At 38.4% G+C, this 20,777-nt stretch overlaps 1 protein-coding gene across 2 annotated transcripts in view; it reads right to left on the bottom strand.

Moving 5' to 3' along the window:
- RYR2 (ryanodine receptor 2) overlaps positions 1 to 20,777 on the bottom strand; it is a gene marked incomplete at both ends in the record, with an annotated part of 724,637 nt that overhangs the window by 13,551 nt on the left and 690,309 nt on the right. For both annotated transcript variants that reach the window (XM_079725493.1, XM_079725494.1), the window contains 6 exons: positions 1,115 to 1,179; positions 2,590 to 2,746; positions 12,196 to 12,330; positions 14,592 to 14,738; positions 16,335 to 16,395; positions 20,038 to 20,171. In XM_079725493.1, coding sequence (XP_079581619.1) covers positions 1,115 to 1,179; positions 2,590 to 2,746; positions 12,196 to 12,330; positions 14,592 to 14,738; positions 16,335 to 16,395; positions 20,038 to 20,171 — 699 coding nt within the window. The remainder of the gene's footprint in view (positions 1 to 1,114; positions 1,180 to 2,589; positions 2,747 to 12,195; positions 12,331 to 14,591; positions 14,739 to 16,334; positions 16,396 to 20,037; positions 20,172 to 20,777) is intronic.

Below are 20,777 nucleotides of genomic sequence, written 5' to 3' on the forward strand. Positions count from 1 at the left end.
TAGGTCACTCTGTGTGTAACTGAGCCACCGTGCTTCTTCCTAGAGGCTCATGCTGGACAGAACCTCAGTAACATCCCCGCTTGCTCCAAACTCTTCATCCTCTGCATCTGGCCAATCACCAAGTTCTTTTCATGCCAAAGTACTGCTTGAATCCACTGGGCTCCTGCATCCTCAGTGGCACTTCTTTAGCAAAAGCCTCATCATCTCCTACCTAGAAAATGCTGACAGCTGCTTCCCTATCCCTGGGTGTGCCAGTGTCGAGCTCACGCCCCCTATTTTAATCTATAGTTATCTTTTTAAAATGTAAAATCTGATCACCTCACTGCCCCGCTTAAAACCCTTTTCTTGCTTCCCAGCCTGTAAGTCACACTGTAAATTTCTCAAATGCATGATTAGACTCTTAATTAGCTGGCCTTCTTCTCCAGCCCCTTTACTAGAAAGTCATGCTTCATCCTGAACCAGTTATGCTTCCAAGAAAAAAAATCTGCATATCAAATCCCCTAAAGTCAGAGTCTTGGTATATAGAACGTCAGGCAGTGACGTTTTCACAGAATCCAATGTGAATGGTACCCCTGGTGATGGGCATGGCAGGGCATGGCGGGGTGGGGAGGTGGCCTAAAACTGGCCTGTGCTCGCTCGCTCGCTCTCTCTCTCTCTCTCTCTCTCTCTCTCAAATCCACACCTCTGCAATCTTCAGGCCTCAGCTTGGGCATCCCTTCTTTTAAGTACGCCCCTGATCATACAAGAGGAAATTAGACACCAGCCCCAGAGACGCCAGCACTCAGGGTTTCCTCCTATAAAGGGCTCATCACACTGCTCATGATGTCCTGTTTACTTATTTGTCAGCAAATCCCCCATTTTGAATGAATGGTCTCCCCCTCCTGGAGGGGCAGATGGCGCCATACTACTGTTTGTATGTACCTGGAGCCCACCACACAGCCTAGCAACAGTGCTCAACTACGTGTATTGCCTGAATCAAAAACAGGCCAATGAAGCCATGCATCGTTCATGTCCCTCCCCCTTCTCCCACAGTCGTCATTCTTTGATAAAAGACAGTGGGGACAGGCAGTGTCCACAACAACAAAAACGCAGAGTCAGAAACGGAGAGACTCACCTCCATGTCTTCTTTGACCTGTTCCTGTTGGTCTCTTAGCTCCCCAAAAGCATCGATAATTAAACCTAGTGTTCAGTAAAGATGGGATTTAATCTATCAACCAGAGAAGGATAATGAAATTCACAGCCCCTTGGCTAAGCCTCCCAAGGAAAGGGACCATGACACTGAGAGATGCTCAGCGCTTGGCAGAAGATGTGAGCGCACACCAGATACTCCTATGAGGGCAGCAACGTTCTCTCTTTGGGGGGCAGACATACATGCAGTTCCCAGGGCACATACATACTGCCTGAAAAGGGGTTTAAAAATGAGGTGACAGCAGGAAAAACCTTGGGTTACCTTGGCATCAATAAATGGTATGTTACTACCTGCTTCACGCCAAGAAGGAGCAATGGAGATTGATGGTCATAAAGTACAGAAAATGCCACTAATAAGATTTTCAAGTGCTAATTTGCAAATCAAACATGCCCATATTAACTGTGCGGAATTTACCTCAAATCATTTTTTTTCACAAGTTCGTCATCAATAAACTTTCTGCAACGTTATTAACTGCAGCAATCAGCAACTAACGGCTTCCTGCTGCTTTGTTCCCTTTTCTCCTGTGACTTGCCGGGCTGTATGTTTTCTTCCAAGTGTTTTATATGACTTTGCCCTCTTCTAAACACATTATTGTTACGCTCCATAAAGACATAAAGGAAGGGTTATGAATCCTTTAAAGGTGTTCCTGTACTTTACTGAAAAAAGGGTATCATTTTTTTGCCTGTGGAACTTAGAGGATAATATCCCATTTATAGATTCAAGCTAGGATAAATGTGTAAGCAGAAGAAGACAACATGAGTGATTTTTCTGAGGGAAAAAAAAGTTACCTTGGAATAAAAGGAGAGGAAAAAACTACCCGCTCCAAGTTCCCTTGGAGTAAAAGGAAGATCGAATGGGTCAACATGGCACGGTGGTTGCACATGACGGCTCTGGGTCCAGACCCTGTGGCCTTTGGATTCCAGCCCTGACACTTTTCAGCTGTACACTTCAGCCAAGTTACTTAGACTTACTATGGCTCAGTTTCTTCAAATGTGAAGAACAACATTTTGCTCCCAGGGCACACGGAACAGACATCATTTTCAAAGAAATCTTTTCAATAACCCATGGCTTAGAGCTTTATATAATTTCCATGTGATAAACCCGAAGAGTCTAAATGGCTCACCGACCACTAGTTGTAAAGGTCGTCAGCGGCAGGGCAGGAAATCAGACCCAGGAAAGTGCTCTTTCCATTCTGTTATTTGAAAGGAGGCCATCTCCCTGCTAGAGCAAGGTCCTTTGCTTCTTTGTTTTTCCCTCTACAGATTTCCAATGAAGAAACACTGAATGGAAGAGTTCTATTTGGCTTTTCTAGGAAACACCTGATATTCTTACCCCGTCTTTAGTGTTAGCTTCAAAAATATGTAGGTCAAATTCTAGATCTTCTTAAGGATGATGCTTACCTTGTATTATGGCCAAGAGAATGACAATTACAAAGAAGAAGAAGGTGATGTCAAAGATGATTCGATAGATCTCATATTCATCGCCGGCTGGGTCTTCGATTTCATCACCGATACCCCCTCCGGCACGTACCCCGACATACATGTGGAACATATAGCACTGGAAAAGAGAGGAATGGCTTCACTTCCTGGAGGACCACTGCCCATTTTTATACTCAACACACCCGAGGTTGTCTCTCTTGTTCCTAATCTTCACTGTGGAAATGATGAGCATCTTTGCCTTCTACATCACCTCTTTTTGTTTCAGTATTTGTAATTGTGATGCAAACACTTGGCTCTTACCTTCTGCTGTCTTTTAAACAAAACTCTATGCTGCATACTCTGCTTAGCACCTGCTGTCATACTTTGCAGGAAATGAAAAATACCTCACTAGCATGAGGCATAAAGGTTATCCCATTAAGATCACAGTAAGGGCCACAAAACTACATTTAATTGCACTGTTCAGTTTTTTGTAAGCATAACAGACAAAGGAATGGGGAAGTAAAAGTCCATTGTATAACTGGATAGAATGTTAGAAATTAAGTGAGGAAAAAACCAGACTTAACACTTACCATCCTCTCATCTATCACATTGGAATATAATGCGAAAAATTTTTAACTTTAATGTCTAGAATAAAGAAAAATGAGAAAGGCAGGGAAGAAATAGCAGCTCATTGTTTAAACTTTGAAACTTTAAAGCAACCGACAACATGTACAGCTGCAAGTGTCCATTGCCAAAAAAGAGGGGTGTAGTAAAGCGCTTTGGGGTAGGGTTTCTCAGCCTCAAAACCATCAACATTTTAGGTCAGATAATTCTTTGTTGTGAGGTCTGTCTTACGCACTGTAGCATATGTTAGAAGGATCTCTGGCCTCTACTCACTAGATGCCAGTAGCACCCCAACCCACAGACAATCAAAAATGTCTGCAGACATTGCCAAGTGTCCTCTGGGGGGGCAACATCAGGACCACTGGATTAAGCATCTAGGGTTTTATCTTTATTTAGGGTAAGTCCACACTCTCCATTCCAGGCCCTCTGATTTAGCCATACTTCCCCTCTCTAAGTTCCCGTCTCCCAAGCACCGCCCTCTCCTCTACCCGTGCCTCCTCCAAATACAATATTCCTGATTCTAGATCTTTGCCTGCATATTCTCCTTATCTTGCAATATTCTTTCCCATTTGTATCCCATTAGAACCTACTCATCCTTCAGAACCTCAATGAATAATCCTTCTTCCATGAGGCCTCCTCAGGCTGTTCAAGACACTCTCATTTACCCAACTGATGTCACCCATCAATGCAAAACAAAAAACTCACTGTCTGCCGTAACCCTAACGAACGGGGCAAAGACCTCAAAACAGCATCTTCACTCAGTGAGACACCACACTCCTCTGGTTTTCTCCTACATTTCTGGTCATTCCTTCTCAGCCCCCTTGGCTAGTTCTTCCTCATCTCCCTATCTCCTCATGAACTAATGCCCAGGATTGGGTTCTCTGACTTTTTGTTTCTTTTAGGACACTCCCTTGGGGAACTTTTCCAGTTTCATGCTTAAATATCATCTGTGCTAATTACTTCAAAAAATTTTTATTTACAACTTGGGTCTCTTTCCTGAATTCCAGACTTGTATCTCCAACTTATTTTTCATTTGATGTTTTATGATCTATCTCACTCCACTAGAATTAGTCCCATTATAAGAAGAATTACTTAGGTTACTATTCTATCATCAGTGCTTAAATAATGTCCAGCACATGATAGGTACTCAAAAATCACTTGTGGGATGACTGAGGAGTGAAAAGTTATGACTGGTCAGCTGTTCTCATGGAGAACAGCTCAAATAGACCTCAGATTCTCAGGTCATTTTAAAGAGCATAAAGTTCAGGCAAAGAATAGACAGCAAGATGATACCAAAATGCTCATAGTTCAACAGCCAATTAATTACTGATAGGAAACTTTTTGCATTCTGCATCTAAGTCAGACGCCTGGAATTTAATGAACAGAATTAAATAAAGGTTGGGTCACTTAGGCAATAGCAGTGAAAGCAAAAATAAACGAATGGCATCTACTCAAACTTATAAACTTTTGTGCAACAAAGGAAACCATAAGCAAAACAAAAAGGAAACCATAAGCAAAACAAAAAGGAAACCATAAGCAAAACATGGACTGGCAGAAAGTATTTGCAAATCATGTGACTGATAAGGGCTTAATTTCCAAAATATACAAACAGCTCATACAATTCAATAAGAAAAAACAAACCACCCAATCGAATAATGGGCAGAAGACCTAAATAGACATTTCTCCAAAGACAACATACAGTTGGCCAAAAGGCACATGAAAAGATGCTCATCATCACTAATTATTAGAGAAACGCATATCAAAACTACAGTGGGGTACCACCTCACACTGGTCAGAATAGCCATCATTAAAAAAACCTATCAATACAAATAACAAGTGCTGGAGAGGGTGTGGAGAAAAGGGAACCCTCCTACACTGTTGGTGGGAATGTAAATTTGTACAACCATTATGGAGAACAGTATGGAGGTTCCTTAAAAAACTAAAAATAGAGTTGCCATATGATCCAGCAATTCCACTCCTGAGCATATACCCAGACAAAACTGTAATTCGTACAGATACATGCATCCCCATGTTCACTGCAGCACTATTTACAATAGCCAAGACATGGAAATAACCTAAAAGTCCACTGACGGATGGATAAAGAAGATGTGATACACACACACACACACACACACAATGGAATATTACTCAGCCATAAAAAGAATGAAATAATGCCATTTGCAGCAATATGGATGCAACTAGATATTGTCATACTAAGCTAAGTAAGTCAGAAAGAGAAAGAAAAATACCATATGATACCACTTATATGTGGAACCTAAAATATGACACAAATGAACATATCTACAAAACAGAAACAGACTCACAGACACAGAGAACAGACTTGTAGTTGCCAAGGCTGGGGGAGTTGGAGGAGGGATGGATTGGGAGTTTGGGATTAGAAGATGCAAACTATTATATATAGGATGGATAAACAACAAGGTCCTATTGTATAGCACAGGGAACTATATTCAATATCCTGTGATAAACCGTAATGGAAAAGAATACAAAAAGAATATATACATATGTATAACAGAATCACCTTGCTGTACAACAAAAATTAATGCAACATTGTGAATCAACTATACTTCAATAAAATTAAAAAAAAAAAGATTGGGTCACTCAGAAAAGAGGTTGGTCAGTCTGGAATGCAATAAGCAAAGAGCATCACCCCAGAACTGTTCTGGAGCCCAGGGAAGGGGTCTCTCTTACAGAGAGGTCAGGATAGTCCTTTTTTACAGACAGCCTGATGAGACCAATGGTGCCTAAACTTAATCCTGCATCCACATCTCCTGGAGGCTTAAACATTCTGGATTCCTGGTACCACGTACTGAATCAATCTTTAGAAATAAAAATTTGAAGACATTTAAAAAAAGCCCTCAGGACATGGCATTAATTTCTTAGAACTGTTTGTCTAAAACAGTGCTTGAAACTGTAAATGGTGGATCTGTGGGTAGAGAAAGTTTTATTTTCCCTGTATATTCTTGCATATTGTTGGAATTAGTTTTTACCACATGCATTTCTTATTTTTATTAAGAAAAATTGGGGGTTATATGTTTTTCTCCAAATCTGTCCACACATGTGATTAACTGTGGCTACAGGAAATAGAATTATTATTGCAGCTGCCTACTCTTTACTTAGTGAACTAACATAGGCCATCCTTTCCTGGCTTTCCCATTCTTAGCTTTGTTTGTAAAACTCCCCCTGCCCCCTTTGGCTGGCGACTTAATTTGGACAATCTACCTGGCTGTGGTCTGGCATTTCTCCATGTGAAATTCTGGCCCTTTGACTCCCCACATTAATAGCCATAGTGGGCCAACAGTGGATCACTGCAGTTCCCTGTTCAGGTCCTGGAATGCCCTAGCTCTCCAAGCCTGCTTATTTGACATGTATGTGACTAAGATGGTCTAGCTAATTCCTCTTGCTAATTCCTGCTGACCAAGACTTTAGGATTATAATTTGGCTCCCCACATAGAGTTTTTCTATAGAGAAGAGACTATCAACTTGTTGCTTGAACTTTTAATGAGTGGAATGTTGGTATTCTGACTGATACATCTGACTCTTAGGAGTCTGGTTAATGTGAGTCTGTCCTCGGGCAAATGATTCACTTTACTTTCTAGACATTAAAGTTGAAAACAAGACCATGGAATGAGGCTAAATTACCAAAGTAAATGTCTGTTTCTTTTTAGATCTCTCGTCAGCCACTTGGCCTCTCTTGGCAATATCTGCATCTCACTGCTCGCCTTCATTCTATGATAGCACTAAGAATTTTGAGGAGGGGATTCCACTATATTTCATTAAAATGAAATATGGTCATGCTGTAAAAAGAGAGGTAGAGTTTTGTGGATGTGCTTAGTTAGGCTTAATAAGATACCAAAGTGAAAAAGAATAAAATGCACAGTTCACCAGTGGGATTTTGATATTGATTTTCCCAACCTTCTCCTTCATTATCAGTTCTCACCAGAGATAGCAGGGCCATGGCTGTTGCAGTGGAGTAGGAGGAAATGTGGTGACCAGCCACTCACAGGAGGCGGCAGGCTGTCAGATGACCATTCTGCGCCTGAAAAGGGAAGTCCTTTCATCTACCTTCCTTTTCAGAGAAACAGATTCAACCTGATCATAAGAGCTGGAGGAGCAATGCTGGGCAGCAAAAAGTGACACCGCTTTCTTCAGAGAACCTGAGTAATGAGGGAGGAAGGTGCCTGATGCTACAGAAATGGGGACAGGGCAGCTGCTAATTCTCAAGATTTAATGTTCTGTGACTTTCCCCCCATCCACCTCCTAAACTGATACATTCTGGGGTTAATCACTGTTTATGCTGCCTTTAGGGGACACTGAAGAGTAACAGTTTCTAGTGGACTGGTGAAGATCCTTATAAGATCTTTACCTTGGCCAAAAAAAAAAAAAAAAAAGGTGGGTGTGGGGAGAGAAACAGACACAGGGAGAGAAAAAGAGATAGAGGTTGAACTAGAGAGAAACAGATTATTCGTTGAGAAGATGGGGTAAAATAAGTACTTTGGAACAACTACTTAAGCAGGTTACTTCCCTAGGAGTATACTTTTTAGCTCAACCACCTGGAAAGCTTTTTCCAAAATATACAGGTGTTGATACCTTTCCTACAGTTTCTGACTCAAGGGATCTGGGGTTGGTCTTGAAGATCTGTGGATTTACAGAGAGTTTTCCTGGTGATTCCTCTGGGCATTTGAGGCTGAAAACCACTCCTTTTGAGATGACTGCTCTTATATATGCCACGTCAGTCTCCCTGGCTCTCTAGCTGCAATCAGCTTTTTGCCCTGGACTTGAGAACTTTAGATTACTTTTCAATTTCTTCTACATTCTTGGTGAAGAGATTCAAATTCTATCAGGTTATAGCTGGTTTAATTAGATTCTCTGGCTCAAAACACCGTGATTCCAAATAAATCAGTAAAGAAAGAAGAAAAGAAATTTAAGTATGAATCATCACTGACTCTGCAAAACTGCAGCTACAGTGCCACCTGCTGTAAGTTATGAAACACTGGTGTGTGAATTACGTCCCCCGGAAAACCTACAATGTTCTCTGAGACCCGAAGAAACAACCTGAAACAACAAATGCAATGGGAACTCAGGATGACAGCAATAAAATACGACGTGAGTGAGGAAAACCTATCTCAGATGAGAATACTAGACTTCACTCTTTGAAAAAGAAATGCTAAGGAGACTGGCATAAAGAAAGGATTCTCTTTGGGGAATTAAAACAATGAAATCTGATCACCTGCTACTCCATAATTCTGTCTTGCTAGCTGTTTGGTTTTACTAAGCCTCCACTTTTAATGAACATTACTGTCAGTGATTACTTACATTTTAAGTGGCTATGGCTTCTTCAAAACCTCCCTGCACAAGCATTAGTAAGAGGCAAATTAAAAGGGGTTTTTCGATCTAAAATTGAAAGGTTAACCTAGGTAATGTGGCCTCTGACACAATAGTTGTTAAGAACAATCAGCTGGAAATGGACTGTGCAAAAGTACACAGACTCCTGTCTGGTTCGACTGATTGACAGCAGTACATAATTATGAAAGAGGTAGGAGCCGAGGTGTATTGTATCCTGGAACTGAGTTTTCTTTTTCAAGAAAGAACCACCTAAGATGCAAACTTATGATGCCTCCAACCTCACCTCAGCCAAAGGCAAGATTTGTTCATTGTTATTTGTAGAGACAGAAATATCTACAACAGAGCTGGTCAGAGGCAGTCTCACCCATACAGACAGAAATTTCTGAAACTGAACAAAATCCTGGCTGTAGCTCAGTCCCAAGCCCATAGATGAAAACATCAAGAAGCCAATTTCCTCATCCTAAAGTGAGGCAAGCTTCTCTGCCTTCTTTATACATTTCCCTGTCATTGGGTAAAATCAACCAGGTAAAGGCAGTGGTCTTCCTAACCCACCTCTTGTTCAAATAATGCATGGATTCTTCTCCTAATAAAGCCATTGACAAAATTAACAAAAGCAGTGGAAACATCCTGAGAGCAAGATGCGAAATATAGTCATATAAGAATACTATTAGGGCAACTTGAACAGGGTCAGATACGACTCATGATGTGAGAGTGAGAGACCAGGATATTTTGGGGTCATACTGTGGTAGGAGAGGCGAATCCAAGTCACACGTTGTTCCCACCGTGTAACCCAGGCCACTGCATATCCCCATCTGAAACCCTCCCTACTTTCCACTAATCTGAGCAGTTCACTGAGCATCACACCCTCTGGGAATGAACGACTGCAGGACAACTTTCTGACCTGAGGCTGGTGAATTTTGAGATTTAGACCCATTGGGGTGATTCTCCTGGAATATAAATGAATCTCCCCAGAGTCCGTGTAGGCACAAGTGCCTACCATTAGCCCTTACTGACCTCCTTTGCACCTTGTTGCCTCCTCCAGCCCCCTGCTCCCCTCCCTGCATCTGGCCAGCCGCTCCCCCAAGTCTTCAGGGTCATGGGAGAGAGAGACAAGGTGGTACTAAAGGCAGCACACAGAAGAGGGGATGAAGGATCTCTAAAGTACCTTCCTCACTGGGCCTGGAATGGTAGGGTAGGGATGTGGGGAAGCAGCAAGGGGGTGGCAGAGTGTCCCCCGTTAGCGACTCTGGTGGAGGTTACTACTAGTGACTGGTCAGTCTCCCGGCGCACAAGTTTTCTCTCTCCTTGACTTGTGGTCCTGCTTCCTGTACCAAATCTTGTTAACAGTTTCTTATGTATTCTTCCAGAAAAATAGTATGTGTATTCTAGCATATCTATTATATACATTCTAGCATATGTGTGTGTGTCATCTTGTACAGTTAGGATCCTTTTGATCTTTTTTTTTTCCCACTTAAGTATAATTTGTATGTCTTTCCATATCAGCATGTACAGATTTCTCTACTATTTTAAAAAGCTGCATATTTTCCATTATATGGATTTACCATAATTTATTTAATCAAGACTCTATAGATGATAATTTATATTATTTTCTATTTGTTTTAGCAGCTAATATCCTTGAATATAGCAAGGCATATTTGTGAATAAACAGGTCAATTACTAGCAATGGAACTGACAAGTCAAAGGGTAAGTACACTTAAAAGTTCAATAGATATTATAAAATTTCTCTCAAATTGTCGTGTTATTTTAAATTCCCAACAGTGTTCGTGAAGGTGCCAGTTTTTCAATCAATTCAGTAACTCTGGGTATTAACAAACTTTAATATTTTGCAAACCTGATAGGTAAAGGTGGCAACTGATTTTCACTTTTTAAAGTATCACTATGATAGAGGCTGAGCATCTTTCCATATTTATAAGCTGATTCAACTTATTTTATAGTGAATTGTCTAGTCATATAATTTGCTTATTTTTCTATTGGCTTGTTATTTCTTCTCTCAGTTCTGACAAAGACGTTGTAAATTAAAGAAACTGGCCCTTTGTTATAGTGTTCAGTATATTTTTGCTAGCTTGTCATCTGCATTTAAGATTTTCCTTACAGTTATTCCTTTTCAAAGTAATTTTTTATGCTTACATGGATCCTAGGTTTTATGTCATGTTCAGAAAGACCTTTCCCCATTAAGAAATTATTGTTATGGGGCTTCCCTGGTGGTGCAGTGGTTAAGAATCTGCCTGCCAATGGAGGGGACACGGGTTCGAGCCCTGGTCTGGGAAGATCCCACATGCCGCGGAGCAACTAAGCCCATGTGCCACAACTACTTAGCCTGTGCTCTAGAGCCCACATGCCACAACTATTGAAGCCCGCGCTCCTAGAGCCCGTGCTCCGCAACGAGAGGCCACCGCAATGAGATGCCCATGCACCGCAACGAAGAGCAGCCCCCGCTCGCTGCAACTAAAGAAAGCCCACGGGCAGCAACGAAGACCCAACGCAGCAAGCAAGCAAGCAAGCAAGCAAGCAAGCAAGCAATAAATAAATAAATAAATCTATTTTAAAAATTGTTATTATTTCACAAGTCAAATCCTAACTTTCATTTTTCTCTTTCTTTTTTCACTGAAAGATTTATTTCATTTGGAATTTATTTTGAGGTAAAGAACTTGGTTGGCATCCACTTTTAGCAGTTTCCTCCTAACAGCATGTTCATGGTACCAATACCATTTATCGAATTATTTTTCATTTCATAATTTCTAAGGCAACTTTTATCATACTTTTAATTTCCATGTGTATCTGAATCTCTTTCTAGACTGTATTCCATTGATCTGTCATTCTCTAGTACAAAAACTGTCTTAATTACTAGTCTTTGTAATATTAGTAGGTCTTTGTCACTACTCCTTTGAGATGTTTATTTTTTCTAGAGCAATTTTAGCATCATTATGTCCATCTCTTTTTACACCAGCCCCAACTGTGTTGGTATCTCAGTTTGGAGCTCACTGAAGGATTCATCTCTTTCCAGCTAGAGGTTAAATATTTTGTCTAATTTTCTCCTTCCCAGTCTAGCATCTCATATATGGTAATTTCTGATTTGTCATATTAGAGATGCAGGTTATAGAAGAGTGATAAAGCAATATGAAATCTTTAACATCTGTTGATTTTAAAACCAAGACTAAAAGGGTAATTTAACCCAGGATACTCAATATAAAAGAGATATTTTTGGACTTCAGTAATTTCAGTTCAAGTCATTAAGGTGAACAAATACCTAAACCTTCTACAAGGAAATAATTTTACCTGCTGTCCTAGAATATATGAACAACAGACTAAAGTGTTTACCTTAATCCTTCCAGTTCTAAGGACTTTACTCAGGATTCTACTAATTATCAGGCTGATGGAGTAGATGTGCAAAATTGGTAGAAATAGTCCTTCATGTTCCACAAAAAATGAAAATCGTTAATTCTTTAGAAAGCCACACAACTTTTTGCTGTGTACACTATTTTCTATTTTTCACTGTTAAAGAATAACTACACAATTCCTTGGGTTGAAGAAGCAGGAGAAGTTTTTTCATTCATAGGAGATCAAAGTGTATGAACTTACCGTTAGCATGTCATCACATTTCATGTCCGGTGTATCGCCATCTTCACTTTTATTGTAGAATTTTCGGAAAAAATTGAATGCCACGACAGTATATAGGTACACGACAACAGCTAATAAGCCAACGGTTAATACAAGCTGGAAAGCAATGTGACATTGAACATATATTAGAAATATAAGTCAGTGGATTTACTGACTAAAAGCTAATGGAATCCATACCTCATACCTTTCTTATACCGCCAGTGGGGAAATCTATTTTCATAGTTTCTATATTTTATCAAGTTGCCAGTTTATTTTATGTAAAACTTGACTACTTAGTTGGCTAATAAATGCATACTATAACTAGAATATGAATAAAACTGATTTAGTTTCATATCCAAATTGATATTAATAATATTAATAAGCAGCTTAATATGTTCATTTTTCTATCATCTAAATATTTGGTAGTAGATACTACATTAAATACATTCTCTCTTTTTATAAGTTCTATTCCCTTTAAATAATTTACATTCCTAACAAAAACTCTCTCATTTTTGTTATGATAGTAAAAGGGATTGTAAATCACGTTTTCTTTCAATCACATCCTAAAACTAAATAGGAATTGTTTCTAACATCTGGAAATGCACGACTGTTAATAATGTGTATCATAAATATTAAAAAAAAAATAAAACTAAGAAGTCTGGCTTTGTTAACATAAACCAATGATCAAAGGGAAAGACACTTGAATAGCTAATAAATAACACTATTTTGAAGGCTAATTTTCTCAACATATAAATAAAAGTCAGTTTGAAAAGTCTTTTTTCAGCTCTATGTAATCTTTCTTTAATTCCAAACTATACTTTACATACATGTATATATATATGCATATATATGTATGTATATATAAACATATATTTTATAGAATATGTATATATATGAATATACATAGAATTTGTATATGAATACGTATATTTTTAAAATATGACTTTCACCAAGGTGGTAAAAATATATTTCTGGTTCTATCACAGAAGTTCTAAACACACTAAAATGCATTATTTTTTATGTCTACTTCCTCTGATTACAACATACCCCTGGTGTTCTTAACTGTGGCAGCATATATTAAGTCTTTTAAAAATCACTTCATAATTATCTGGAAAAAACATGTTGTCTTAATAGAGGGCTTAATTCACTTCTATAAATTAAGTGTAAGGCCACTGTAAATTTCTGCGTGTTTTACCTAAAAGGGCTATTTAAGCTCTATATATCTTTACAAATAAAAATTTGATACCTCAAAAAGAGAAGGAATAAAGTTTAGAAATAAACAAAAGTTTAGAAATTGAGAGTAGTGCCAGACTTCTTGTGTGAAAATACTCCACAGATTTAGCATCTCCAGTTCTTCGAACATACTGGGAGCTCAAAACCAATTTACTAATTGACGGATGAATATGCATAGTACACTTCTTGTCACCGGACTCATGACGTGCCATGTATATCATACTCATATTCAGAAACTAGAGTGACATATATAAGAACATTGTGCTGAAATTTAGAAAGCTGAAGGTCATGATAATGTGAATTTAACCGTGGACACAGTTCAAGGTTTTGGGAAGGGCACTGATTTTAAAATACACTGGATTATAAAATTCTGGAAAAGGACTCTGTTATTCTAAATAACTAACAGAATGTGTTACCTCCCACTGGACACTTGATAAATAGAGAATGAATTGATAAGTTTAATAATAATGAAAGTTTTAACATTACAAATGGGTTGTATTAGAACATAAGCTGATTATCTGGAATTAAGCCAGCTTTTCTCCAAGTAAGCATGACCTTGTCAAGTGTGAAACATTATTATTCCTTTTGCCCAATTTAAAAGTGGAGAAAAGAGCCCGTGAATATCCAGTTTTAAAATACTATATTAAATTAAGAATGTAGCATCTCAGGTTTTATTACTAATATAACTAGTGTGTTAGGATGTTGCAACATATTTTGGTTTAGCCATAGTATCAGATACAGCAAATATATTAGGAACAAAATAATAACTATCTTTCTGAGTGTTTAATGTGCTTGAGCCTGTGCTAAGACCTCCACATTTCTGTTTTTATTTAATTTTCACAAAACCCCTATAAGGTAGGTACTTTTATTGTACTCATTTTACAAAATGAGGGAGTTGAGATTTAAAAGAATGCTGAATAATTTATCCAAGGTCACACAGCTCATCCATCAAGCCAAGACTTGAATGTAGGTCTAGGGGGCTCTCAAACTACAAATCTGCATGGTTTATAGGAGAAAAAGTACAGATCCTCTATTCACAAAAGTCTTTAAAACTGTACACTGTCATTTGAGGTTTGGTGTTACTTCTGATAGAATATTTGTTGCTTTTTCAGTTTTTGCAGGGGGAGGAAAACATAAACTTTTACCTGTTTGCCATTGTGTGTTACTGATGACAAGATGGTTCTTAACGTCTTGAATCCCATAGCAATGTCAAGAAGATGAGCGGCAAAAAAAAAGTTGTTATAGTGTCCGAGAACGGACATGGCCATATACCAGGCAAGGTAGAGGAAGGACTATTAAGACAAAATGAGAGAAAATAATCTCAGAAAATAGAATACATACTATTGTCAAAAACTACTCTGCTCTCATTCCATGATAACCACTCCACTGACTTTATCTTCTTAGACTAAAGATTTATATAATTCCAATCAGTTATATCAGTTTGTTGGTGTATTTTATTTTGATTTAGCTGTTCTGCAAGGTTCAATGCCATTCTCTCCTTTATATCAGAGTGGCTCTTTTTATTTATCCTCCCACAGAGAAAAATGTATTGACTTACTACTCAACAGCAACTTACTAATGTCAACTATTGATAGTTTGGGGCAGATAATCCTTGGTTGTGGATGCCATCCTGTGCCTAGTAGGATGGTTAGCTAGCAGCATCCCTGGTCTCTACTCACTAGTTGCCGGTAGTAGCACTCCCCCTTCTCCAGTCATGACAACCAAGAATGTCTCCAGATGTTGCCACATGTGGCTGAGTTGGGGTGGCCTCCTTTTTATTCAGGGGAGTTGCTTGTATTGTTAGATGAGAAGTTAGCTGCAAGACACCTTACTAACAGTTGACAGTCCTAAAAGATACTTCAAGACTTGATTGTGAGCTCTCCAGAGGGTTCTCTATGATACCCAGAGTTCTGGGCCCACGGCTGGGTGAGGCAGGGTGGGGACAGAGGCCGGAGTTTTTGGGGGAGGGCTGTCACAGGTCTTTAGGAGAATGGAACTCAGGTTCACTATAAAAGTGCTAAAATTAGAGCGAGATTTTGAGACTAAATGAGATGTACAAGGAAGAAAGCACGGCAGCAAGAACAGCAGAAGGCCTTAGGGGAGGTTCTTACGATCCTTTCTGTAGGGGGTGTGAGAAGACAGTAAAAGAATTAAGAAGCAGTAATGAGGGGATGGACTGAGATCTAACAGCAAAAATTGTAGTCCATCTATTCAGCCATGTTTCATGATTTTCTCTAGCAACTTCCCATAGCCAGCAAATGGTAGCACAAAAACAATTGACAGTAAGTTACTTAAACCGGAATTCCTAAGAATCAAAAATGTCATGCTATTGAGCCAACGAGGTAGTATAATATGATTCTCTGCCTTGACAGCTGGTGGCTTTTAGTCATGGGTGTTTTTTTTCATAATATTTGGATATATATGTGGGTCCTATGCCTAACTCAGAGGCTCTTAATGCTCTTTGATAAAAGAAGGATCCATCAAGAAAAAGAGCACAGTAATTTAATGTACTTTATTTGGCAGAAACAAATGGATCGCAATTAATGTTAAAAAAAACTTTAAAATTTATTTAGAACTTTCTAACATCTATAAAAATTCTGAAGAATGCGATTGCTCAACTAAAATCTGAATGAAAATACACACGAATTTGCATCTCCATTTCATTTTCTCATGTAAATATATTTTCATTTTAATCTTTCAGCTACTGAAAGAAATGGAATGAGATATGGGCTGATTAATCATATATTTCTGTGGGTCTTTCTCAGATGTGGTCAGTATTAAACGAACTGATATTTAAGTAGCTTTCTTAAATAGCCATCTTTCCAGCCACTGAAGCCCAACAAACTCATCAGAGTGCGTTTTACTTTGTGGTAATGAAGTTGGCTTACATTGTCAGTGAAAACGACTCCTAGTTTCCACATCTGATACTTCACATCAATAGAGTTCAGCCTGGAAAGACAAAAAAGAAGAATTTGTAGATATGTACATGAAGCAGAGACTCACAGGCTTGCAAAAGCCTGCTGTCATTCACTCTCCGTGGGGCAGGGCTGGCAACCATCTCAGGAGATAAGTTCTAGTTCAGGAGCCCAGGGAAGAGCTGAGAGCTCTGTTGGAAAATGTACTCCAGAGTTTTGTGATTTTTTTTTTTTTAAGAGGAATCTTGGAAAACAAAGCATCACTATGTCTCTATTACTTAAAAATAGTCTTTTCTTTTTGACCTTTTCTTTTCCTACATTAAATATAAATACTTTATATGTGACAATTATTCCTGGAAACTACTAAATTAACTAACATAGGTATATCGAAAGTTTCCTACCTAACTTTCATTATACATTCATAATTGCATCCCAACAGAATAATTTTTAGTTCAACTAATAAAAACTTGCATAGATGTCCACACGTTTTACAGCTGTACTGATTTTGCCAATGAAAGGGCTCATTCATTTTGATTTTGTTTCCTATTGTTTTCAGAAATGCCCCTTCTCTACTTCCATCTCTATCCAAGAAGGAATTTAACCCTTCCCCTTGGTTCCCACAGCACTTTGTAGACACTTCCCTTTATAATCGTTTCCCATGTTGTTTTGCAGGCGTAGGTGTGTATGTATGTATGTGTATTGATGCCTTCCTCACTAGTCTGTGAAATCCCTGGCACCAAGCATGTTATATCATACATTGAATGTCTCTCAGTAATGTTGAATGAGTGAATCTTAACATAAATATTCATGATCTTTGCAGATTAAAATATACATGTATTAAAATATACTTTTTAATTTTCACTTTTTTCCAGAACTCGTCACTAGTTTATGGGGCTAGAAATTATCATTTTGTTAGCCTTTGCAACATTCCAGGGAATTGATATGATAATATAATTTTAGTGTTATTTTCAAAAAGGCTTCTCTAGACATACTGTTTTAGTCTTTAACTACTTCTTCAATCATTTCTTTTAATTAGGCCAATCTTAAATTACAAGTGCAATGATAAATAGTTGATAATCTAAGCTGACTTCTTAGGGGACTTTTCCCCTTAGAGTTAAGGTTTAATTTTTTAAGGAAATAAAGCAGTCTTTGAGTTATAATTAATTTTATTATTAAATAATATTTTTTAAAATTTCATGAATATTTACAATGGGTTTCAATATAAGAATACTTTTTCTTAAAGAAAGAGATGAAAAAAAAATAAACCCATCGGATAATTTGCATGAGAGCATGATTATTTCCCATGAAAGCAATCCAAAACAAAATAAGGGTTGATATCAGGATGTCTGAACTTCCCATGGTCGTTTCTAACTTTATTTATAAGTTTGTTCTTATGATTAGTTGTTTTCCATCCCTGTCATGCATTAGGGTAGCAAGTTTCCTACCAACAGCATTAAGAGTATTTTGTAGTATACAATACTCTTTTCTCACCAGTAGTGGCAGTGATGCTGTTTGGGCGGAGCTGACTCCACCCCCAGGGATGGAGCACAGCTGATCTAGGCCAATCAGGGCATGGCATTAACCTGGCCACAGGGCTTGGTTCAGGGGTAAACTAGAAGCCAGAAGCTGAGGAGTTTTGCTAGATGGTTTTGAGATTATAAGCTCTCCTCTCACTCCACAAAGACACACATGAAGAAGCATGCAGGCTTTCTGGCTGCTGGCAGCCATTCTATCCCCAGGAGGTAAGCTGGCCACTTGTTTAAATGTGCACATACCAAGCCCTATGTATTTGATTGATAAATAAATACATGCACACATAGATACATGAATCATCCTTGTATGCAAATGTTCACATTAAGATACTATTCATATAGAAAACAGATAATCTTTTAAAACTCCATCCTTCTAAACACTTTAATAAAGGAACACTACATGTACATTTTTTCCTAGTAATGTGTGTTATTTACTAGATCTTTATTCTTCTAATTTTATTATCCATATTTAAAGGTATTAATAAAAGCCACATTAATTTCTTGGTACTTTGCTAGGGGTCAAACCTGCAAACATTTACTATGTAAAACAGTGGAAAATTCCACTAATTTAAAACTTTCTTCATAGTAAAAAAACAGTCTAAACTTTCCTTCTATTTTTTCAGACATTTTCTAGAGTCACAAATATGACCATGGAAAATGCATAATTCAGTAAAACTATTTAATTCTACATTGGTTATCAGGGATCTGAAAATGCTAGTAAGAAACTCAGCAGCCCCCCCTCACCATAGTCCTTACGTGATATTCTAACATAAGGGCCTTAATGCCTAAGGGCTGCCAACTGTGTTTCATCTTACGTATAGTGACCACATTTCTTTAAGAACCACATTTGTTTTCTTAAAGTACCCAGGTAATATTTTAAATTTAAATTCATAACTTGCTATATATTCGCTTATCTAACTACTTTTGAACTGGGTTCACATTATTTTTAAAGACCCAACTAGCTCTAACAAGGTTTCAGAGAGATAAAAAGTATATGACCAAAGAGATCAGCCAAACTGTTTTTTGTTTGTTTGTTTGTTTGTTTTGCAGTACGCGGGCCTCTCACTGTTGTGGCCTCTCCCATTGCGGAGCACAGGCTCCGGACGCACAGGCTCAGCAGCCATGGCTCACAGGCCTAGCCGCTCTGCGGCATGTGGGATCCTCCCAGACCGGGGCACGAACCCGTGTCCCCTGCATCGGCAGGCGGACTCTCAACCACTGCGCCACCAGGGAAGCCCCAAAATGTTGTTTTTTAATGCTAGCTAAAATCTAAGACAAACTAACATTGCTCTACGGAACCTTAAATATTTATGTTTTCAGAGAAATCACATACCTAATTGACTGATACCTTAAATACACAGATAAGGGAAGGTAACGATTACGTTTTTTTCTAAAATCGTTAAGTGGCTACAATAAGGAATTACATTTTAAAAAGCCTGTAGGCTTTACAACTGTAATTCTAGAATTATAGTTGACTAAATTTGCAAGACAGATACAGATGTATATATATACATATATATATATATGTATACTAACACTACACGTGCATGTGAAATTCAATCTCAGGTGAATTCAGTTCAACTGGTTACATCCTTCTAAATATATCATATTATTCCATGCAAGCACTGTATAAGAGTGCCTCATTTTAAAATAAACTTTCCAAGTAATAGTATGACAGCACAGTACTTCAGCATACCAAGTCTTTGCTCTTTAAATAAAACACAACAATTAAAAGAATATGAACTTATTTCTAATAAAAGGTCTACATAGCTCCCTTTTCCAAAATAAGAAAACTAACTTCTTTTCAAACAGGAAGCATTAACAAGTCAAATATTATGCTTTTGCATCTTTGACTTCAACTTAAGTGGCATTTAGGGATAAAAAGGCAAATCGATAAATCTTTTTTTCTTGCTTTATGTAAATAATGAAAAAGTCACCTTCAAAAATTAATAGATTAAATCTACTGATTCCATAGTGCAAAAATACCCAGAAGTACAGAAGCAGACTTTATATATTCTCTGCTTCTCTCATCTCTACTCCTCTGACACTGAAGGAAAGGAAATCAACGCACTAGCAAGTTCAGAAGTGTATTACTTTTTCCTCCTTTCCACCTAGACCTCGGATAGAGCAGAATTAACACTCACACGGCCGACAGGGAGCTGTCTTTCTTTGGCTTCTTCTTTTCCCGGGCATCGCTGAAGTCCAGGGCAGCTTTGTCCATGCCAAGTAACTCGCTGATTCTGTCTCGGCCATAGAACTCTCCATATTTATCCATAACCTGGGCCAAGAAAAAAAGCATTTTACTGGCCTCCATCATTAAGTAATCTCATCTATATATGCACATACAAACATCTAATTATTTTTATACATAGTATATATCGGTCTTACTTTCAAGTTCACTTAAACATCTAACTTAACAGCTCATGTTCTGTGATCACACTGCTTAAGGTCTTAGTGAACTTATAGCGTTTTAAATAATGCCTAGCTGAAGAACAAGATTTCTTATGCAAGAGAGGCAGGCAAAAAAGAGGATGGGCTCAAGTAAATGTGTAAAGAGGTGGGAGAAAATGGAATAAAGTAACTGCTACCAAATTCATACTCTGTGCCAGGAATTATGCTAAAAGGTCTAACTTGCTTTTCCCTCATGGGACTGTCACAATATGTAAGTTTTCTGTTGTTAGCATCCTACTCTGCAGATAAAGAATTGATCTTGGAGAATGTAACATGCCCAGTCTCAGCTTGGCAAGAGATGGGGTGAGGAAGCATCCAGGCAAGGCTGACTCCCAGCAAAGATCTTATGCATAGAGCACGGCATGCCACTGGGCTGCCCATGACATGCTGGTATCCCCTCTGTGGTCTCCAAGGCAAACATTCAACTTCCCCC

Source organism: Hyperoodon ampullatus (assembly GCF_949752795.1).
Source record: "Hyperoodon ampullatus genome assembly, chromosome: 1".
NCBI classification, from domain to species: domain Eukaryota; kingdom Metazoa; phylum Chordata; class Mammalia; order Artiodactyla; family Ziphiidae; genus Hyperoodon; species Hyperoodon ampullatus.